The sequence below is a fragment of the Entelurus aequoreus genome, linkage group LG14, assembly GCF_033978785.1.
Source record: "Entelurus aequoreus isolate RoL-2023_Sb linkage group LG14, RoL_Eaeq_v1.1, whole genome shotgun sequence".
Lineage (NCBI taxonomy): Eukaryota > Metazoa > Chordata > Actinopteri > Syngnathiformes > Syngnathidae > Entelurus > Entelurus aequoreus.
In genome coordinates, this window is record NC_084744.1 from 3,050,559 (window position 1) to 3,075,570 (window position 25,012).

Here is a 25,012-nt window from a genome sequence, read left to right on the forward strand (position 1 = left end):
TCAAAATGACTTTAAAAGTCTTATATAAGTGTTATAATGAAGACAACACATGATGTAAGTGTCTATATTAGCTATATTAGCCTACTATCAAAATGACTTTAAAAGTCTTATATAAGTGTTATAATGAAGACAACACATGATGTAAGTGTCTATATTAGCTATATTAGCCTACTATCAAAATGACTTTAAAAGTCTTGTATAAGTGTTATAATGAAGACAACACATGATGTAAGTGTCTATATTAGCCTACTATCAAAATGACTTTAAAAGTCTTATATTAGTGTTATAATGAAGACAACACATGATGTAAGTGTCTATATTGGCTATATTAGCCTACTATCAAAATGACTTTAAAAGTCTTATATAAGTGTTATAATGAAGGCAACACATGATGTAAGTGTCTATATTAGCCTACTATCAAAATGACTTTAAAAGTCTTATATAAGTGTTATAATGAAGACAACACATGACGTAAGTGTCTATTAGCTATATTAGCCTACTATCAAAATGACTTTAAAAGTCTTATATAAGTGTTATAATAAAGGCAACACATGATGTAAGTGTCTATATTAGCCTACTATCAAAATGACTTTAAAAGTCTTATATAAGTGTTATAATGAAGACAACACATGATGTAAGTGTCTATATTAGCTATTTTAGCCTACTATCAAAATGACTTTAAAAGTCTTATATAAGTGTTATAATGAAGACAACACATGATGTAAGTGTCTATATTAGCTATATTAGCCTACTATCAAAATGACTTTAAAAGTCTTATATAAGTGTTATAATGAAGACAACACATGATGTAAGTGTCTATATTAGCTATATTAGCCTACTATCAAAATGACTTTAAAAGTCTTGTATAAGTGTTATAATGAAGACAACACATGATGTAAGTGTCTATATTAGCCTACTATCAAAATGACTTTAAAAGTCTTATATTAGTGTTATAATGAAGACAACACATGATGTAAGTGTCTATATTGGCTATATTAGCCTACTATCAAAATGACTTTAAAAGTCTTATATAAGTGTTATAATGAAGGCAACACATGATGTAAGTGTCTATATTAGCCTACTATCAAAATGACTTTAAAAGTCTTATATAAGTGTTATAATGAAGACAACACATGACGTAAGTGTCTATTAGCTATATTAGCCTACTATCAAAATGACTTTAAAAGTCTTATATAAGTGTTATAATGAAGGCAACACATGATGTAAGTGTCTATATTAGCCTACTATCAAAATGACTTTAAAAGTCTTATATAAGTGTTATAATGAAGGCAACACATGATGTAAGTGTCTATATTAGCCTACTATCAAAATGACTTTAAAAGTCTTATATAAGTGTTATAATGAAGGCAACACATGATGTAAGTGTCTATATTAGCCTACTATCAAAATGACTTTAAAAGTCTTATATAAGTGTTATAATGAAGACAACACATGACGTAAGTGTCTATTAGCTATATTAGCCTACTATCAAAATGACTTTAAAAGTCTTATATAAGTGTTATAATGAATTCAACACATGATGTAAGTGTCTATATTAGCCTACTATCAAAATGACTTTAAAAGTCTTATATAAGTGTTATAATGAAGGCAACACATGATGTAAGTGTCTATATTAGCCTACTATCAAAATGACTTTAAAAGTCTTATATAAGTGTTATAATGAATTCAACACATGATGTAAGTGTCTATATTAGCCTACTATCAAAATGACTTTAAAAGTCTTATATAAGTGTTATAATGAAGGCAACACATGATGTAAGTGTCTATATTAGCCTACTATCAAAATGACTTTAAAAGTCTTATATAAGTGTTATAATGAAGGCAACACATGATGTAAGTGTCTATTAGCTGTATTAGCCTACTATCAAAATGACTTTAAAAGTCTTATATAAGTGTTATAATGAAGACAACACATGATGTAAGTGTCTATATTAGCCTACTATCAAAATGACTTTAAAAGTCTTATATAAGTGTTATAATGAAGACAACACATGATGTAAGTGTCTATATTAGCTATATTAGCCTACTATCAAAATGACTTTAAAAGTCTTATATAAGTGTTATAATGAAGACAACACATGATGTAAGTGTCTATATTAGCCTACTATCAAAATGACTTTAAAAGTCTTATATAAGTGTTATAATGAAGACAGCACATGATGTAAGTGTCTATATTAGCCTACTATCAAAATGACTTTAAAAGTCTTATATAAGTGTTATAATGAAGACAACACATGATGTAAGTGTCTATATTAGCCTACTATCAAAATGACTTTAAAAGTCTTATATAAGTGTTATAATGAAGACAACACATGATGTAAGTGTCTATATTAGCCTACTATCAAAATGACTTTAAAAGTCTTATATAAGTGTTATAATGAAGACAACACATGATGTAAGTGTCTATATTAGCTATATTAGCCTACTATCAAAATGACTTTAAAAGTCTTATATAAGTGTTATAATGAAGACAACACATGATGTAAGTGTCTATATTAGCCTACTATCAAAATGACTTTAAACGTCTTATATAAGTGTTATAATGAAGACAACACATGATGTAAGTGTCTATATTGGCTATATTAGCCTACTATCAAAATGACTTTAAAAGTCTTATATAAGTGTTATAATGAAGGCAACACATGATGTAAGTGTCTATATTAGCCTACTATCAAAATGACTTTAAAAGTCTTATATAAGTGTTATAATGAAGACAACACATGATGTAAGTGTCTATATTAGCTATATTAGCCTACTATCAAAATGACTTTAAAAGTCTTATATAAGTGTTATAATGAAGACAACACATGATGTAAGTGTCTATATTAGCTATATTAGCCTACTATCAAAATGACTTTAAAAGTCTTATATAAGTGTTATAATGAAGACAACACATGATGTAAGTGTCTATATTAGCTATATTAGCCTACTATCAAAATGACTTTAAAAGTCTTGTATAAGTGTTATAATGAAGACAACACATGATGTAAGTGTCTATATTAGCCTACTATCAAAATGACTTTAAAAGTCTTATATTAGTGTTATAATGAAGACAACACATGATGTAAGTGTCTATATTGGCTATATTAGCCTACTATCAAAATGACTTTAAAAGTCTTATATAAGTGTTATAATGAAGGCAACACATGATGTAAGTGTCTATATTAGCCTACTATCAAAATGACTTTAAAAGTCTTATATAAGTGTTATAATGAAGACAACACATGACGTAAGTGTCTATTAGCTATATTAGCCTACTATCAAAATGACTTTAAAAGTCTTATATAAGTGTTATAATGAAGGCAACACATGATGTAAGTGTCTATATTAGCCTACTATCAAAATGACTTTAAAAGTCTTATATAAGTGTTATAATGAAGGCAACACATGATGTAAGTGTCTATATTAGCCTACTATCAAAATGACTTTAAAAGTCTTATATAAGTGTTATAATGAAGGCAACACATGATGTAAGTGTCTATATTAGCCTACTATCAAAATGACTTTAAAAGTCTTATATAAGTGTTATAATGAAGACAACACATGACGTAAGTGTCTATTAGCTATATTAGCCTACTATCAAAATGACTTTAAAAGTCTTATATAAGTGTTATAATGAATTCAACACATGATGTAAGTGTCTATATTAGCCTACTATCAAAATGACTTTAAAAGTCTTATATAAGTGTTATAATGAAGGCAACACATGATGTAAGTGTCTATATTAGCCTACTATCAAAATGACTTTAAAAGTCTTATATAAGTGTTATAATGAATTCAACACATGATGTAAGTGTCTATATTAGCCTACTATCAAAATGACTTTAAAAGTCTTATATAAGTGTTATAATGAAGGCAACACATGATGTAAGTGTCTATATTAGCCTACTATCAAAATGACTTTAAAAGTCTTATATAAGTGTTATAATGAAGGCAACACATGATGTAAGTGTCTATTAGCTGTATTAGCCTACTATCAAAATGACTTTAAAAGTCTTATATAAGTGTTATAATGAAGACAACACATGATGTAAGTGTCTATATTAGCCTACTATCAAAATGACTTTAAAAGTCTTATATAAGTGTTATAATGAAGACAACACATGATGTAAGTGTCTATATTAGCTATATTAGCCTACTATCAAAATGACTTTAAAAGTCTTATATAAGTGTTATAATGAAGACAACACATGATGTAAGTGTCTATATTAGCCTACTATCAAAATGACTTTAAAAGTCTTATATAAGTGTTATAATGAAGACAGCACATGATGTAAGTGTCTATATTAGCCTACTATCAAAATGACTTTAAAAGTCTTATATAAGTGTTATAATGAAGACAACACATGATGTAAGTGTCTATATTAGCCTACTATCAAAATGACTTTAAAAGTCTTATATAAGTGTTATAATGAAGACAACACATGATGTAAGTGTCTATATTAGCCTACTATCAAAATGACTTTAAAAGTCTTATATAAGTGTTATAATGAAGACAACACATGATGTAAGTGTCTATATTAGCTATATTAGCCTACTATCAAAATGACTTTAAAAGTCTTATATAAGTGTTATAATGAAGACAACACATGATGTAAGTGTCTATATTAGCCTACTATCAAAATGACTTTAAACGTCTTATATAAGTGTTATAATGAAGACAACACATGATGTAAGTGTCTATATTAACCTACTATCACAATGACTTTAAAAGTCTTATATAAGTGTTATAATGAAGGCAACACATGATGTAAGTGTCTATATTAGTTATATTAGCCTACTATCAAAATGACTTTAAAAGTCTTATATAAGTGTTATAATGAAGGCAACACATGATGTAAGTGTCTATATTAGCCTACTATCAAAATGACTTTAAAAGTCTTATATAAGTGTTCTAATGAAGACAACACATGATGTAAGTGTCTATATTAGCCTACTCTCAAAATGACTTTAAAAGTCTTATATAAGTGTTATAATGAAGACAACACATGATGTAAGTGTCTATATTAGCCTACTATCAAAATGACTTTAAAAGTCTTATATAAGTGTTATAATGAAGACAACACATGATGTAAGTGTCTATATTAGCTATATTAGCCTACTATCAAAATGACTTTAAAAGTCTTATATAAGTGTTATAATGAAGACAACACATGATGTAAGTGTCTATATTAGCCTACTATCAAAATGACTTTAAAAGTCTTATATAAGTGTTATAATGAAGACAACACATGATGTAAGTGTCTATATTAGCCTACTATCAAAATGACTTTAAAAGTCTTATATAAGTGTTATAATGAAGACAACACATGATGTAAGTGTCTATATTAGCCTACTATCAAAATGACTTTAAAAGTCTTATATAAGTGTTATAATGAAGACAACACATGACGTAAATGTCTATATTAGCCTACTATCAAAATGACTTTAAAAGTCTTATATAAGTGTTATAATGAAGGCAACACATGATGTAAGTGTCTATATTAGCCTACTATCAAAATGACTTTAAAAGTCTTATATAAGTGTTATAATGAAGACAACACATGACGTAAGTGTCTATATTAGCCTACTATCAAAATGACTTTAAAAGTCTTATATAAGGGTTATAATGAAGACAACACATGATGTAAGTGTCTATATTAGTTATATTAGCCTACTATCAAAATGACTTTAAAAGTCTTATATAAGTGTTATAATGAAGGCAACACATGATGTAAGTGTCTATATTAGCCTACTATCAAAATGACTTTAAAAGTCTTATATAAGTGTTATAATGAAGACAACACATGATGTAAGTGTCTATATTAGCCTACTCTCAAAATGACTTTAAAAGTCTTATATAAGTGTTATAATGAAGACAACACATGATGTAAGTGTCTATATTAGCCTACTATCAAAATGACTTTAAAAGTCTTATATAAGTGTTATAATGAAGACAACACATGATGTAAGTGTCTATATTAGCTATATTAGCCTACTATCAAAATGACTTTAAAAGTCTTATATAAGTGTTATAATGAAGACAACACATGATGTAAGTGTCTATATTAGCCTACTATCAAAATGACTTTAAAAGTCTTATATAAGTGTTATAATGAAGACAACACATGATGTAAGTGTCTATATTAGCCTACTATCAAAATGACTTTAAAAGTCTTATATAAGTGTTATAATGAAGACAACACATGATGTAAGTGTCTATATTAGCCTACTATCAAAATGACTTTAAAAGTCTTATATAAGTGTTATAATGAAGGCAACACATGATGTAAGTGTCTATATTAGTTATATTAGCCTACTATCAAAATGACTTTAAAAGTCTTATATAAGTGTTATAATGAAGACAACACATGATGTAAGTGTCTATATTAGCCTACTATCAAAATGACTTTAAAAGTCTTATATAAGTGTTATAATGAAGACAACACATGACGTAAATGTCTATATTAGCCTACTATCAAAATGACTTTAAAAGTCTTATATAAGTGTTATAATGAAGGCAACACATGATGTAAGTGTCTATATTAGCCTACTATCAAAATGACTTTAAAAGTCTTATATAAGTGTTATAATGAAGACAACACATGACGTAAGTGTCTATATTAGCCTACTATCAAAATGACTTTAAAAGTCTTATATAAGGGTTATAATGAAGACAACACATGATGTAAGTGTCTATATTAGCTATGTTAGCCTACTATCAAAATGACTTTAAAAGTCTTATATAAGTGTTATAATGAAGACAACACATGACGTAAGTGCCTATATTAGCCTACTATCAAAATGACTTTAAAAGTCTTATATAAGGGTTATAATGAAGACAACACATGATGTAAGTGTCTATATTAGCCTACTATCAAAATGACTTTAAAAGTCTTATATAAGTGTTATAATGAAGACAACACATGATGTAAGTGTCTATATTAGCTATATTAGCCTACTATCAAAATGACTTTAAAAGTCTTATATAAGTGTTATAATGAAGGCAACACATGACGTAAGTGTCTATATTAGCCTACTATCAAAATGACTTTAAAAGTCTTATATAAGTGTTATAATGAAGACAACACATGATGTAAGTGTCTATATTAGCTATATTAGCCTACTATCAAAATGACTTTAAAAGTCTTATATAAGTGTTATTATGAAGACAACACATGATGTAAGTGTCTATATTAGCTATATTAGCCTACTATCAAAATGACTTTAAAAGTCTTATATAAGTGTTATAAAGAAGGCAACACATGATGTAAGTGTCTATATTAGCCTACTATCAAAATGACTTTAAAAGTCTTATATAAGTGTTATAATGAAGACAACACATGATGTAAGTGTCTATATTAGCTATGTTAGCCTACTATCAAAATGACTTTAAAAGTCTTATATAAGTGTTATAATGAAGACAACACATGATGTAAGTGTCTATATTAGCTATGTTAGCCTACTATCAAAATGACTTTAAAAGTCTTATATAAGTGTTATAATGAAGACAACACATGATGTAAGTGTCTATATTAGTTATATTAGCATACTATCAAAATGACTTTAAAAGTCTTATATAAGTGTTATAATGAAGACAACACATGATGTAAGTGTCTATATTAGCCTACTATCAAAATGACTTTAAAAGTCTTATATAAGTGTTATAATGAAGACAACACATTACGTAAGTGTCTATATTAGCCTACTATCAAAATGACTGTGTTGCAGGCTGACACAAATCTTCGTTGACAGAAATGTTGAATGATAATATTTATTCTATCCATTTTTACAACATTGTTGAGAAAAAAAAAAAAAACTCAGTCTAAGCCTGGGCCCCTGGAGAGGGGGTCCAGACTGAGTCCAAGGAAAAAACCCTCATGGCCATAGCACACATAAACATGTGATATATCACACATCAAAGAACACAAAGGACATTGAAGACATTAAAATGCCTGATTAGCACTCCGACAATTGAATAACATCAACAAAGTTCACCTTTGTGCGTTCACGCGCAGTATAAAACGTTTGGTGGACAAAACGAGACAAAGGAGGAGTGGCATGAAACACGTCTTTCTGTGGCAGCGTCGGAGAAAGTTGCACATGTAAACAAACGATGGTGTGTTCAAGGACCGCCACAACTAGGACAAAACGGCGCTCATCAGAGAATAATGTTTAATATATATATATATATATATATATATATATATATATATATATATATATATATATATATATATATATATATATATATATATATATATATATATATATATATATATATATATATATATGTGTTTATATGTGTTTATATGTTTAATATAATGCGTGTTTATATGTTTAATATAAACACTGTTTATATGTTTAATACAAAGAGTGTTTATATAATTAATATAAAGAGTATTTATATGTTTAATATAAAGAGTGTTTATATGTTTAATATAAAGAGTGTTTATATAATTAATATAAAGAGTGTTTTTATGTTTAATATAAAGAGTGTTTATATAATTAATATAAAGAGTATTTATATAATTAATATAAAGAGTATTTATATGTTTAATATAAAGAGTGTTTATATGTTTAATATAAAGAGTGTTTATATAATTAATATAAAGAGTGTTTATATAACTAATATAAAGAGTGTTTATATGTTTAATATAAAGAGTGTTTATATAATTAATATAAAGAGTATTTATATGTTTAATATAAAGAGTGTTTATATGTTTAATATAAAGAGTGTTTATATGTTTAATATATAGAGTGTTTATATGTTTAATATAAAGAGTGTTTATATGTTTAATATATAGAGTGTTTATATGTTTAATATATAGAGTGTTTATATGTTTAATATAAAGAGTGTTTATATGTTTAATATAAAGAGTGTTTATATAATTAATATAAAGAGTGTTTATATGTTTAATATAAAGAGTGTTTATATGTTTACTATAAAGAGTGTTTATATAATTAATATAAAGAGTATTTATATGTTTAATATAAAGAGTGTTTATATGTTTAATATAAAGAGTGTTTATATGTTTAATATATAGAGTGTTTATATGTTTAATATAAAGAGTGTTTATATGTTTAATATAAAGAGTGTTTATATGTTTACTGTAAAGAGTGTTTATATAATTAATATAACGAGTATTTATATGTTTAATATAAAGAGTGTTTATATGTTTAATATAAAGAGTGTTTATATGTTTAATATACAAAGTGTTTATATGTTTAATATAAAGAGTGTTTATATGTTTAATATAAAGAGTGTTTATATAATTAATATGAAGAGTATTTATATGTTTAATATAAAGACTGTTTATATGTTTACTATAAAGAGTGTTTATATAATTAATATAAAGAGTATTTATATGTTTAATATAAAGAGTGTTTATATGTTTAATATAAAGAGTGTTTATATGTTTAATATATAGAGTGTTTATATGTTTAATATAAAGAGTGTTTATATGTTTAATATAAAGAGTGTTTATATGTTTAATATAAAGAGTGTTTATATAATTAATATAAAGAGTATTTATATGTTTAATATAAAGAGTGTTTATATGTTTAATATAAAGAGTGTTTATATGTTTAATATAAAGTGTTTATATGTTTAATACAAAGAGTGTTTATGTAATTAATATAAAGAGTGTTTATATGTTTAATATATAGAGTGTTTATATGTTTAATATAAAGAGTGTTTATATAATTAATATAAAGAGTGTTTATATGTTTAATATAAAGAGTGTTTATATGTTTAATATAAAGAGTGTTTATATAATTAATATAAAGAGTGTTTATATGTTTAATATAAAGAGTGTTTATATGTTTAATATAAAGTGTTTATATGTTTAATATAAAGAGTGTTTATATAATTAATATAAAGAGTGTTTATATGTTTAATATAAAGAGTGTTTATGTAATTAATATAAAGAGTGTTTATATGTTTAATATAAAGAGTGTTTATATGTTTAATATAAAGTGTTTATATGTTTAATATAAAGAGTGTTTATATAATTAACATAAAGAGTGTTTATATGTTTAATATAAAGAGTGTTTATATGTTTAATATAAAGAGTTTTTATATGTTTAATATAAAGAGTGTTTATATAATTAATATAAAGTGTTTATATGTTTAATACAAAGAGTGTTTATATAATTAATATAAAGAATGTTTATATGTTTAATATAAAGAGTGTTTATATAATTAATATAAAGAGTGTTTATATGTTTAATATAAAGAGTGTTTATATAATTAATATAAAGACTGTTTATATGTTTAATATAAAGAGTGTTTATATGTTTAATATAAAGTGTTTATATGTTTAATATAAAGAGTGTTTATATAATTATATAAAGAGTGTTTATATGTTTAATATAAAGAGTGTTTATATGTTTAATATAAAGAGTGTTTATATGTTTAATATAAAGAGTGTTTATATAATTAATATAAAGAGTGTTTATATGTTTAATATAAAGAGTTTTTATATAATTAATATTAAGAGTGTTTATATGTTTAATATAAAGAGTGTTTATATGTTTAATATAAAGAGTGTTTATATGTTTAATATAAAGAGTGTTTATATAATTAATATAAAGAGTGTTTATATGTTTAATATAAAGAGTGTTTATATAATTAATATAAAGAATGTTTATATGTTTAATATAAAGAGTGTTTATATAATTAATAGAAAGAGTGTTTATATGTTTAATATAAAGAGTGTTTATATAATTAATATAAAGACTGTTTATATGTTTAATATAAAGAGTGTTTATATGTTTAATATAAAGTGTTTATATGTTTAATATAAAGAGTGTTTATATAATTATATAAAGAGTGTTTATATGTTTAATATAAAGAGTGTTTATATGTTTAATATAAAGAGTGTTTATATGTTTAATATAAAGAGTGTTTATATAATTAATATAAAGAGTGTTTATATGTTTAATATAAAGAGTGTTTATATGTTTAATATAAAGAGTGTTTATATGTTTAATATAAAGAGTGTTTATATTTTTAATATAAAGAGTGTTTATATGTTTAATATAAAGAGTGTTTATATAATTAATATAAAGAGTGTTTATATGTTTAATATAAAGAGTGTTTATATGTGTAATATAACGAGTGTTTATATGTTCAATATAAAAAGTGGGATTTCTAACAATTAGGAAGGTTTGTGTCATGTTTGTCCCTCTAAAGAAACCATATTAAAACAAAAAATATAATTCCCCCCCGCCCCCATCTTTTTCTTTTTTCATGCATTTTTGAAAAAGCTCCAGGGAGCCACCAGGGCGGCGCTAGCGAGCGGCATGTTGCAGACCCCCTGCTGTTTACATTGTGTTGAGAAAGTCACTGGGGGTCTTAGCAAGGAGCAGAAATGATGTTTGCATTCTTCTCAGCACGTTCTCAAAATGTTGATTCAAGGTTGACTTTTTTTTTATTGTTCTATCCGTCTCGCTTTTTTGCAGACATTTGTTCACTTTTCAATGTAAGAACTGATAAAGTCCGGTGAACTCGGTCTTGTACTTCTCAAAGACCTTGGCTCTTTGGTGGATTGTAAAACAAATAAATACAAAAATACCGTTCCTAAACTTGTCAGGAGACCAAATACTTTTGGCCAATAGACAGAAGATCAACAATACTATTAAACCATGAACATGTAAATACACGGTTAATAATTTTCAGCTTGGCGAAGCTAAAAAAATAGAAGCTAACTTAGCTACGGGGCTAACGTGATAGCATCAGTCTCAAATGCAGGTAGAAACTAAATTAAAAAAAAACCTGACTGGAAGGATAGACAGAAGATCAACAATACTATTAAACCATGAACATGTAAATACACGGTTAATAATTTTCAGCTTGGCGAAGCTAAAAAAAATAGAAGCTAACTTAGCTACGGGGCTAACGTGATAGCATCAGTCTCAAATGCAGGTAGAAACTAAATTAAAAAAAAACCTGACTGGAAGGATGGACAGAAGATCAACAATACTATTAAACCATGAACATGTAAATACACGGTTAATAATTTTCAGCTTGGCAAAGCTAAAAAGATAGAAGCTAACTTAGATGCGGCGGCGGCGGGCGTTGTACACTTTCGACGACACCCCGGCCGCCGTCAGAGTCGGCAAGAAACATATATTTCCCCAAAGTTACGTACGTGACATGCACATATCGACACGCACGTACGGGCAAGCGATCAAATGTTTGGAAGCCAAAGCTGTACTCACCGTAGTGCGTCTGCTATCCTGCTCAAAACACAACACAACCTCCTGGTGTTGGTGTTGCTACAGCCAGCCGCTAATACACCGATCCCACCTACAACTGTCTTCTTTGCAGTCTCCATTGTTCATTCAACAAATTGCAAAAGATGTCCAGAATACTGTGGAATTATGAAATGAAAACAGAGCTTTTTGTATAGGATTCTACGGGGTACCATAACTTCCGTTACTCGGACTTCGTCACGCGCATACGTCATCATACCGCGACGTTTTCAAGCGGAAGTTTCCCGGGAAATTTAAAATGTCCCTTTATAAGTTAACCCGGCCGTATTGGCATGTGTTGCAATGTTAAGATGTCATCATTGATGTATAAACTATCAGACTGCGTGGTCGCTAGTAGTGGCTTTCAGTAGGCCTGTCAGCTCTTCTGGGAAGGCTGTCCACAAGGTGTTTATAGGAATTGTCCACCAAAAGTATGAGTAGATTGTGCCATTGAAGGCTGTCGAGTTATTCCTTGCAGTTTTGCTGACGTGAGAGAAAACATGTCAGCTGGACTTAATAAACATTGGACCCAGGAAGTGGACTTCCTTCAGACATGTTTTTACTCAGTAATCCCACACAGTTGATGAACCAACAGCCCTTTTTCAAGACTTGTGTTTACTGCGGGTGACCTCCCACCAGCTGCAGCTCACGGGTCTTCCCTCAGGGATCAAGCGGCCTTCTGTGCGACTCGCAAGCTCCGCCCCCCCCCGCCCCCCCGCCCCAAAGCCCTCTCACACACTAAAGCGCCCACTTACATGTTTAGTAGAAGTCTTTTCTAAGGGCTCTCAAAGGAAGGTTCGGTCGGGGTGGAGGTTCCATTTCCCCTTTTTGGAATGGCAGACTAGACCCGTGCAAGTCACAAGGAAGTCCCAAGTGACTGCGGTGAGTTTCTCCGAGGAAACCGACAAGTCATGTGCAAGTCTATTGACGCAAGCCAGGTTCTCCATGGGTTGCCTCCCTGACTGTTGCAGCTGGACCCCCCCCCTTATGGCCGCAGGGTTAGTTAGCATTCCCATGTCTTGCTTCACAACTTAATCCATCTTTGAAATGATTGTAACCCCTCCCGTGTTGTTGTTGGCCCCCCGGCCTCAGTGTTTGGTCAACACCACCCTCGTCTTGTCAAGTCCTCACTTATCAAGTTCACGTTTAGGAAGAATGTCGACTGACCCTCTCCGTCATCCGAATAATGTTGGATCAGCAAAGAACCCAGGAATTCCTGGAAATGTGTTGAATGTGGAAAGTGGTTGTTTAAGTTGAACGTGGGATAGTTTGAATGGGTTGAAGAATGTGGGAATTGTGGATGTTTGAAAAATGGATAATTCATTTTGAATGGGAAAAATGTCCCTAAAAACGGGAATTTCTAGGAAATCCGGGATTTTTTTTAAATAAAATTGTTGAAGTAGAGCACACAATTCCTGAACAGGCTGAATATTTTGAAGTTAGAACGGTTTGAATTAGAAGAAAAATGCTTGGAGTTGTGGAACTTTGAAGAATGTCACATTCTTTTCAATGGGAATTTTATGGAAATTTGGGAATTTTCGGGAAAAGAGGATTTTTTTTTGAAAATGCTAAATAAAATAAAAATTGAATGAGTTGAGATGGTTGGTGTTGGAATTTTTCAAATCGGTTAAGAAATGTTGAAGTAGTAACATTTTTAATTGAGAAATGGTATTACGGAATTCCTGGAATTTTGGGAAAACCGGGAATTTTTCCAGTTAGAAAAACAACTAGTTTTTTGCCCTGATTAAGAAGAACGTTTTGACGGTGGAACAGTTGAAGTGGGTTGAAAAATGTGGAAATATGGTTTGAAAGAGCCCAGGAAATCCTGGAAATTTGTTGAATGTGGAAAATGGTTGTTTGTGTTGAAGGTGGAATGGTTTGAATGGGTTGAAGAATGTGGGAATTGTGGAAGTTAAAAAAAGGGCTTATTCATTTTGAATGGGAAAAATGTCCCTAAAAACGGGAATTTCTGGGAAATCCTGGAATTAAAAAAAAAACAATTGTTGAAGTAGAGCACACAATTCCTGAACAGGCTGAATATTTTGAAGTTGGAACGGTTTGCGTTGAATGAAAAATGGTTGGAGTTTGGGACATTCTTCAAAGTTCCACTTCTTTTCAATGGGAACTTCCTGGAAATTTGGGAATTTTGGGAAAATTGGGAATTGTTTTGAAAATGATTAGGAGCATGAATGTCCTGAATGAGCTGAATTGGTTGTTGTTGGAATTGTTTAAATCTGTTAAGAAATTTTGAACTAGTATTTTTTTAATTGAAAAATGGTATTATGAAATTTCGGGAAATTTTCAAGTTCTTAAACCAACTTGTTTTTTGTCCTGACTAAGAGGAATGTTTTGACAGTGGAGCGGTTGAAAAATGTGGGAGGACTCATCACACTGAAAAAGGTTGGAAATAAGGTTAGAAAGAACCCAGAAATTCCTGGAAATGTGTTGAATATGAAAAATGGTTGTTTGTGTTGAAGATGGAATGGTTTGAATCGGTTGAAGAATGTGGGAATTGTGGAAGTTAGAAAAATGGATAATTCATTTTGAATGGGAAAAATGTCCCTAAAAACGGGAATTCCTGGGAAATCCTGGAATTAAAATTAAAAAAAATTGTTTGAATTAGATGAAAAATGCTTGGAGTTGTGGAACTTTGAAGAATGTCACATTCTTTTCAATGGGAATTTTATGGAAATTTGGGAATTTTTGGGAAAAGAGGAAAATGCTAAAAAAAAATAAAAATTGAATCGTCTGAATGAGTTGAAATGGTTGGTGTTGGAATTTTTAAAATCGGTTAAGAAATGTTGAAGTAGTAACATTTTTAATTGACAAATGGTATTACGGAATTCCTGGAATTTTGGGAAAAAAGGGAAGTTTTCCAGTTAAAAAAACAACTTGTTTTCTGTCCTGATTAAGAAGAATGTTTCGACGGTTGAACAGTTGAAGTGGGTTGGAAAATGTGGAAATACGGCTGAAAATAAGGTTAGAAAGAGCCCAGGAATTCCTGGAAATTTGTTGAATATGAAAAATGGTTGTTTGTGTTGAAGGTGGAATGGTTTGAATCGGTTGAAGAATGTGGGAATTGTGGATGTTTGAAAAATGGATAATTCATTTTGAATGGGAAAAATGTCCCTAAAAACGGGAATTCCTGGGAAATCCTGGTATTTAAATTTTTTTTTTTGTTGAAGTAGAGCACACAATTCCTGAACAGGCTGAATATTTTGAAGTTAGAACGGTTTGAATTGGAAGAAAAATGCTTGGAGTTGTGGAACTTTGAAGAATGTCACATTCTTTTCAATGGGAATTTTATGGAAATGTGGACATTGTTGGGAAAAGAGGAAAATGCTAAAAAAAATAAAAATTGAATGGTCTGAATGAGTAGAAATGGTTGGTGTTGCAATTTTTCAAATCGGTTAAGAAATGTTGAAGTAGTAACATTTTTAATTGAGAAATGGTATTACGGAATTCCTGGAATTTTGGGAAAACCGGGAAATTTTCCAAATAAAAAGAACAACTTGTTTTTTGTCCTGATTAAGAAGAATGTTTTGACGGAGTAATGTGGAAATAAGGTTAGAAAGAGCCCAGGAATTCCTGGAAATTTGTTGAATGTGGAAAGTGGTTGTTTGTGTTGAACGTGGGATAGTTTGAATGGGTTGAAGAATGTGGGAATTGTGGATGTTTGAAAAATGGATAATTCATTTTGAATGGGAAAAATGTCCCTAAAAACGGGAATTTCTAGGAAATCCGGGATTTTTTTAAAATATAATTGTTGAAGTAGAGCACACAATTCCTGAACAGGCTGAATATTTTGAAGTTAGAACGGTTTGAATTAGAAGAAAAATGCTTGGAGTTGTGGAACTTTGAAGAATGTCACATTCTTTTCAATGGGAATTTTATGGAAATTTGGGAATTTTCGGGAAAAGAGGATTTTTTTTTGAAAATGCTAAATAAAATAAAAATTGAATGAGTTGAGATGGTTGGTGTTGGAATTTTTCAAATCGGTTAAGAAATGTTGAAGTAGTAACATTTTTAATTGAGAAATGGTATTACGGAATTCCTGGAATTTTGGGAAAACCGGGAATTTTTCCAGTTAGAAAAACAACTAGTTTTTTGCCCTGATTAAGAAGAACGTTTTGACGGTGGAACAGTTGAAGTGGGTTGAAAAATGTGGAAATATGGTTTGAAAGAGCCCAGGAAATCCTGGAAATTTGTTGAATGTGGAAAATGGTTGTTTGTGTTGAAGGTGGAATGGTTTGAATGGGTTGAAGAATGTGGGAATTGTGGAAGTTAAAAAAAGGGCTTATTCATTTTGAATGGGAAAAATGTCCTTAAAAACGGGAATTTCTGGGAAATCCTGGAATTAAAAAAAAAACAATTGTTGAAGTAGAGCACACAATTCCTGAACAGGCTGAATATTTTGAAGTTGGAACGGTTTGCGTTGAATGAAAAATGGTTGGAGTTTGGGACATTCTTCAAAGTTCCACTTCTTTTCAATGGGAACTTCCTGGAAATTTGGGAATTTTGGGAAAATTGGGAATTGTTTTGAAAATGATTAGGAGCATGAATGTCCTGAATGAGCTGAATTGGTTGTTGTTGGAATTGTTTAAATCTGTTAAGAAATTTTGAACTAGTATTTTTTTAATTGAAAAATGGTATTATGAAATTTCGGGAAATTTTCAAGTTCTTAAACCAACTTGTTTTTTGTCCTGACTAAGAGGAATGTTTTGACAGTGGAGCGGTTGAAAAATGTGGGAGGACTCATCACACTGAAAAAGGTTGGAAATAAGGTTAGAAAGAACCCAGAAATTCCTGGAAATGTGTTGAATATGAAAAATGGTTGTTTGTGTTGAAGATGGAATGGTTTGAATCGGTTGAAGAATGTGGGAATTGTGGAAGTTAGAAAAATGGATAATTCATTTTGAATGGGAAAAATGTCCCTAAAAACGGGAATTCCTGGGAAATCCTGGAATTAAAATTAAAAAAAATTGTTTGAATTAGAAGAAAAATGCTTGGAGTTGTGGAACTTTGAAGAATGTCACATTCTTTTCAATGGGAATTTTATGGAAATTTGGGAATTTTTGGGAAAAGAGGAAAATGCTAAAAAAAAATAAAAATTGAATCGTCTGAATGAGTTGAAATGGTTGGTGTTGGAATTTTTAAAATCGGTTAAGAAATGTTGAAGTAGTAACATTTTTAATTGACAAATGGTATTACGGAATTCCTGGAATTTTGGGAAAAAAGGGACGTTTTCCAGTTAAAAAAACAACTTGTTTTCTGTCCTGATTAAGAAGAATGTTTCGACGGTTGAACAGTTGAAGTGGGTTGGAAAATGTGGAAATACGGCTGAAAATAAGGTTAGAAAGAGCCCAGGAATTCCTGGAAATTTGTTGAATATGAAAAATGGTTGTTTGTGTTGAAGGTGGAATGGTTTGAATCGGTTGAAGAATGTGGGAATTGTGGATGTTTGAAAAATGGATAATTCATTTTGAATGGGAAAAATGTCCCTAAAAACGGGAATTCCTGGGAAATCCTGGTATTTAAATTTTTTTTTTTGTTGAAGTAGAGCACACAATTCCTGAACAGGCTGAATATTTTGAAGTTAGAACGGTTTGAATTGGAAGAAAAATGCTTGGAGTTGTGGAACTTTGAAGAATGTCACATTCTTTTCAATGGGAATTTTATGGAAATGTGGACATTGTTGGGAAAAGAGGAAAATGCTAAAAAAAAAAAAAAAATTGAATGGTCTGAATGAGTAGAAATGGTTGGTGTTGCAATTTTTCAAATCGGTTAAGAAATGTTGAAGTAGTAACATTTTTAATTGAGAAATGGTATTACGGAATTCCTGGAATTTTGGGAAAACCGGGAAATTTTCCAAATAAAAAGAACAACTTGTTTTTTGTCCTGATTAAGAAGAATGTTTTGACGGAGTAATGTGGAAATAAGGTTAGAAAGAGCCCAGGAATTCCTGGAAATTTGTTGAATGTGGAAAGTGGTTGTTTGTGTTGAACGTGGGATAGTTTGAATGGGTTGAAGAATGTGGGAATTGTGGATGTTTGAAAAATGGATAATTCATTTTGAATGGGAAAAATGTCCCTAAAAACGGGAATTTCTAGGAAATCCGGGATTTTTTTTAAATAAAATTGTTGAAGTAGAGCACACAATTCCTGAACAGGCTGAATATTTTGAAGTTAGAACGGTTTGAATTAGAAGAAAAATGCTTGGAGTTGTGGAACTTTGAAGAATGTCACATTCTTTTCAATGGGAATTTTATGGAAATTTGGGAATTTTCGGGAAAAGAGGATTTTTTTTTGAAAATGCTAAATAAAATAAAAATTGAATGAGTTGAGATGGTTGGTGTTGGAATTTTTCAAATCGGTTAAGAAATGTTGAAGTAGTAACATTTTTAATTGAGAAATGGTATTACGGAATTCCTGGAATTTTGGGAAAACCGGGAATTTTTCCAGTTAGAAAAACAACTAGTTTTTTGCCCTGATTAAGAAGAACGTTTTGACGGTGGAACAGTTGAAGTGGGTTGAAAAATGTGGAAATATGGTTTGAAAGAGCCCAGGAAATCCTGGAAATTTGTTGAATGTGGAAAATGGTTGTTTGTGTTGAAGGTGGAATGGTTTGAATGGGTTGAAGAATGTGGGAATTGTGGAAGTTAAAAAAAGGGCTTATTCATTTTGAATGGGAAAAATGTCCCTAAAAACGGGAATTTCTGGGAAATCCTGGAATTAAAAAAAAAACAATTGTTGAAGTAGAGCACACAATTCCTGAACAGGCTGAATATTTTGAAGTTGGAACGGTTTGCGTTGAATGAAAAATGGTTGGAGTTTGGGACATTCTTCAAAGTTCCACTTCTTTTCAATGGGAACTTCCTGGAAATTTGGGAATTTTGGGAAAATTGGGAATTGTTTTGAAAATGATTAGGAGCATGAATGTCCTGAATGAGCTGAATTGGTTGTTGTTGGAATTGTTTAAATCTGTTAAGAAATTTTGAACTAGTATTTTTTTAATTGAAAAATGGTATTATGAAATTTCGGGAAATTTTCAAGTTCTTAAACCAACTTGTTTTTTGTCCTGACTAAGAGGAATGTTTTGACAGTGGAGCGGTTGAAAAATGTGGGAGGAGTCATCACACTGAAAAAGGTTGGAAATAAGGTTAGAAAGAACCCAGAAATTCCTGGAAATGTGTTGAATATGAAAAATGGTTGTTTGTGTTGAAGATGGAATGGTTTGAATCGGTTGAAGAATGTGGGAATTGTGGAAGTTAGAAAAATGGATAATTCATTTTGAATGGGAAAAATGTCCCTAAAAACGGGAATTCCTGGGAAATCCTGGAATTAAAATTAAAAAAAATTGTTTGAATTAGAAGAAAAATGCTTGGAGTTGTGGAACTTTGAAGAATGTCACATTCTTTTCAATGGGAATTTTATGGAAATTTGGGAATTTTTGGGAAAAGAGGAAAATGCTAAAAAAAATAAAAATTGAATCGTCTGAATGAGTTGAAATGGTTGGTGTTGGAATTTTTAAAATCGGTTAAGAAATGTTGAAGTAGTAACATTTTTAATTGACAAATGGTATTACGGAATTCCTGGAATTTTGGGAAAAAAGGGAAGTTTTCCAGTTAAAAAAACAACTTGTTTTCTGTCCTGATTAAGAAGAATGTTTCGACGGTTGAACAGTTGAAGTGGGTTGGAAAATGTGGAAATACGGCTGAAAATAAGGTTAGAAAGAGCCCAGGAATTCCTGGAAATTTGTTGAATATGAAAAATGGTTGTTTGTGTTGAAGGTGGAATGGTTTGAATCGGTTGAAGAATGTGGGAATTGTGGATGTTTGAAAAATGGATAATTCATTTTGAATGGGAAAAATGTCCCTAAAAACGGGAATTCCTGGGAAATCCTGGAATTTATTTTTTTTTTTTTGTTGAAGTAGAGCACACAATTCCTGAACAGGCTGAATATTTTGAAGTTAGAACGGTTTGAATTGGAAGAAAAATGCTTGGAGTTGTGGAACTTTGAAGAATGTCACATTCTTTTCAATGGGAATTTTATGGAAATGTGGACATTTTTGGGAAAAGAGGAAAATGCTAAAAAAAAATTGAATGGTCTGAATGAGTTGAAATGGTTGGTGTTGGAATTTTTCAAATCGGTTAAGAAATGTTGAAGTAGTAACATTTTTAATTGAGAAATGGTATTACGGAATTCCTGGAATTTTGGGAAAACCGGGAAATTTTCCAAATAAAAAGAACAACTTGTTTTTTGTCCTGATTAAGAAGAATGGTTTGACGGAGAAATGTGGAAATAAGGTTAGAAAGAGCCCAGGAATTCCTGGAAATTTGTTGAATGTGGAAAATGGTTGTTTAAGTTGAACGTGGGATAGTTTGAATGGGTTGAAGAATGTGGGAATTGTGGATGTTTGAAAAATGGATAATTCATTTTGAATGGGAAAAATGTCCCTAAAAACGGGAATTTCTAGGAAATCCGGGATTTTTTAAAATAAAATTGTTGAAGTAGAGCACACAATTCCTGAACAGGCTGAATATTTTGAAGTTGGAACGGTTTGAATTAGAAGAAAAATGCTTGGAGTTGTGGAACTTTGAAGAATGTCACATTCTTTTCAATGGGAATTTTATGGAAATGTGGACATTTTTGGGAAAAGAGGAAAATGCTAAAAAAAAAAAAAATGGTCTGAATGAGTTGAAATTGTTGGTGTTGGAATTTTTCAAATCGGTTAAGAAATGTTGAAGTAGTAACATTTTTAATTGAGAAATGGTATTACGGAATTCCTGGAATTGTGGGAAAACAGGGACGTTTTCCAGTTAAAAAAACAACTTGTTTTTTGTCCTGATTAAGAAGAACGTTTTGACGTTGGAACAGTTGAAGTGGGTTGAAAAATGTGGAAATTAGGTTAGAAAGAGCCCAGGAATTCCTGGAAATTTGTTGAATGTGGAAAATGGTTGTTTGTGTTGAAGGTGGAATGGTTTGAATGGGTTGAAGAATGTGGGAATTGTCGATGTTTGAAAAATGGATAATTCATTTTGAATGGGAAAAATGTCCCTAAAAACGGGAATTTGTAGGAAATCCGGGATTTTTTTAAATAAAATTGTTGAAGTAGAGCACACAATTCCTGAACAGGCTGAATATTTTGAAGTTACAACGGTTTGAATTAGAAGAAAAATGCTTGGAGTTGTGGAACTTTGAAGAATGTCACATTCTTTTCAATGGGAATTTTATGGAAATTTGGGAATTTTCGGGAAAAGAGGATTTTTTTTTGAAAATGCTAAAAAAAAAAAAAATGTAATGAGTTGAGATGGTTGGTGTTGGAATTTTTAAAATCGGTTAAGAAATGTTGAAGTAGTAACATTTTTAATTGACAAATGGTATTACGGAATTCCTGGAATTTTGGGAAAACAGGGACGTTTTCCAGTTAAAAAAACAACTTGTTTTCTGTCCTGATTAAGAAGAATGTTTCGACGGTTGAACAGTTGAAGTGGGTTGGAAAATGTGGAAATACGGCTGAAAATAAGGTTAGAAAGAGCCCAGGAATTCCTGGAAATTTGTTGAATATGAAAAATGGTTGTTTGTGTTGAAGGTGGAATGGTTTGAATGGGTTGAAGAATGTGGGAATTGTGGATGTTTCAAAAATGGATAATTCATTTTGAATGGGAAAAATGTCCCTAAAAACGGGAATTCCTGGGAAATCCTGGAATTTAAAAAAAAAAAAATTGTTGAAGTAGAGCACACAATTCCTGAACAGGCTGAATATTTTGAAGTTAGAACGGTTTGAATTAGAAGAAAAATGCTTGGAGTTGTGGAACTTTGAAGAATGTCACATTCTTTTCAATGGGAATTTTATGGAAATGTGGACATTTTTGGGAAAAGAGGAAAATGCTAAAAAATGAGTTGAAATGGTTGGTGTTGGAATTTTTCAAATCGGTTAAGAAATGTTGAAGTAGTAACATTTTTAATTGAGAAATGGTATTACGGAATTCCTGGAATTTTGGGAAAACCGGGAAATTTTCCAAATAAAAAGAACTTGTTTTTTGTCCTGATTAAGAAGAATGGTTTGACGGAGAAATGTGGAAATAAGGTTAGAAAGAGCCCAGGAATTCCTGGAAATTTGTTGAATGTGGAAAGTGGTTGTTTGTGTTGAACGTGGGATAGTTTGAATGGGTTGAAGAATGTGGGAATTGTGGAAGTTTGAAAAATGGATAATTCATTTTGAATGGGAAAAATTTCCCTAAAAACGGGAATTTCTAGGAAATCCGGGATTTTTTTAAATAAAATTGTTGAAGTAGAGCACACAATTCCTGAACAGGCTGAATATTTTGAAGTTAGAACGGTTTGAATTAGAAGAAAAATGCTTGGAGTTGTGGAATGCTTTGAAGAATGTTACATTCTTTTCAATGGGAATTTTATGGAAATGTGGGAATTTTTGGGAAAAGAGGAAAATGCTAAAAAAAATAAAAATCGAATGGTCTGAATGAGTTGAAATTGTTGGTGTTGGAATTTTTCAAATCGGTTAAGAAATGTTGAAGTAGTAACATTTTTAATTGAGAAATGGTATTACGGAATTCCTGGAATTTTGGGAAAACCGGGAATTTTTCCAAATAAAAAGAACAACTTGTTTTTTGTCCTGATTAAAAAGAATGGTTTGATGGAGAAATGTGGAAATAAGGTTAGAAAGAGCCCAGGAATTCCTGGAAATTTGTTGAATGCGGAAAAGGTTGTTTGTGTTGAAGGGGGAATAGTTTGAATCGGTTGAAGAATGTGGGAATTGTGGAAGTTAGAAAAATGGATCATTCATTTTGAATGGGAAAAATGTCCCTAAAAACGGGAATTTCTGGGAAATCCTGGAATTTTTTAAAAATAATTGTTGAAGTAGAGCACACAATTCCTGAACAGGCTGAATATTTTGATGTTGGAACGGTTTGCGTCGGATGAAAAATGCTTGGAGTTTGGGACATTCTTCAAAGTTCCACTTCTTTTCAAAGGGAACTTCCTGGAAATTTGGGAATTTTGGGAAAAGTGGGAATTGTTTTGAAAATGATTAGGAGCATGAATGTCCTGAATGAGCTGAATTGGTGGGTGTTGGAATTGTTTAAATCGGTCAAGAAATGCTGAGCTAGTAAAAGTTTTTAATTTAAAAATGATATGGAATTTCGGGAAAACCGGGAAATTTTAAAGTTTTTAAACCAACTTGTTTTTTGTCCTGACTAAGAGGAATGTTTTGACAGTGGAGCGGTTTAAATGGGTTGAAAAATGTGGGAGGAGTCATCGCACTGAAAACGGTTGGAAATAAGGTTAGAAAGAACCCAGGAATTCCTGGAATTTTGTTGAATATGAAAAATGGTTGTTTGTGTTGAAGGTGGAATGGGTTGAAGAATGTGGGAATTTTGGAAGTTAGAAAAATGGATCATTCATTTTGAATGGGAAAAATGTCCCTAAAAACGGGAATTTCTGGGAAATCCTGGAATTTAAAAAATAAATAAATGTTGAAGTAGAGCACACAATTTTTGAACAGGCTGAATATTTTGAAGTTGGAACGGTTTGAATTAGAAGAAAAATGCTTGGAGTTGTGGAACTTTGAAGAATGTCACATTCTTTTCAATGGGAATTTTATGGAAATTTAGGAATTTTTGGGAAAAGAGGAATTTTTTTTGAGAATGCTAAAAAAATTGAATGGTCTGAATGAGTTGAAATGGTTGGTGTTGGAATTTTTCAAAACGGTTAAGAAATGTTGAAGTAGTAACATTTTTAATTGAGAAATGGTATTACGGAATTCCAGGAATTTTGGGAAAACCCGCAATTTTTCCAGTTAAAAAAACAACTTGTTTTTTTGTCCTGATTAAGAGGAATGTTTTGACGGTGGAACAGTTGAAGTGGGTTGAAAAATGTGGAAATAAGGTTAGAAAGAGCCCAGGAATTCCTGGAAATTTGTTGAATGTGGAAAATGGTTGTTTGTGTTGAAGGTGGAATGGTTTGAATCGGTTGAAGAATGTGGGAATTGTGGAAGTTTGAAAAATGGATAATTCATTTTGAATGGGAAAAATGTCCCTAAAAACGGGATTTTCTAGGAAATCCTGGAAATGTCTTTTTATAGAATTGTTCAAGTAGAGCACACAATTCCTGAACAGGCTAAATATTTTGAAGTTGGAATGGTTTGAATCGGATGGAACTTTGAAGAAGGTCACATTCTTTTCAATGGGAATTTCATGGAAATTTGGGAATTTCGGGAAAAGAGGATTTTTTTTTTGAAAATCCAAAAAAATAAACTTTAATATTCTGAATGAGTTGAAACTGTTGGTGTTGGAATTTTTCAAATCTGTTAAGAAATGTTGAAGTAGTAATATTTTTAATTGAGAAATGGTATTACGGAATTCCTGGAATTTTGGGAAAACCGGGATTTTTTCCAGTTAAAAAAACAACTTAGTTTTTTGTCCTGATTAAGAGGAATGTTTTGACGGTGGAACAGTTGAAGTGGGTTGACAAATGTGGAAGGAGTAGTCGCCAGAAAAAAGGGTGGAAAAAGGTTTTGAAAAAAACGGGAATTCTGGGAATTCCTGGAATTTTGTTGAACTTCGGAACATTGATCGTTTGAATGTCCAGGATGGTGGAATGTGTTGAAGGTGCAATGGTTCGAATCAGTTGAAAAATGTGGAAATGGTGGAAGTTTGAAAAACGGCCAATTCATTTTGAATGGGAAAAAATGTCCCGGAAAACATGGAATTCTGGGAATTTTTGGAATTTCTCA

The 25,012-nt window shown here is 30.6% G+C and overlaps 1 protein-coding gene across 6 annotated transcripts in view; it reads left to right on the forward strand.

Moving 5' to 3' along the window:
- LOC133664260 (cordon-bleu protein-like 1) overlaps positions 1-25,012 on the forward strand; it is a 91,905-nt gene that overhangs the window by 18,433 nt on the left and 48,460 nt on the right. For 3 of the 6 annotated variants that reach the window (XM_062068765.1, XM_062068766.1, XM_062068769.1), the window contains exon 1: positions 13,120-13,256. The exons of the other annotated variants lie outside the window; for them this stretch is intronic. In XM_062068765.1, coding sequence (XP_061924749.1) covers positions 13,204-13,256 — 53 coding nt within the window. In that variant the 5' untranslated portion in view covers positions 13,120-13,203. Of the gene's footprint in view, positions 1-13,119; positions 13,257-25,012 lie in introns of those variants that run through there. 6 annotated transcript variants of the gene reach the window in all.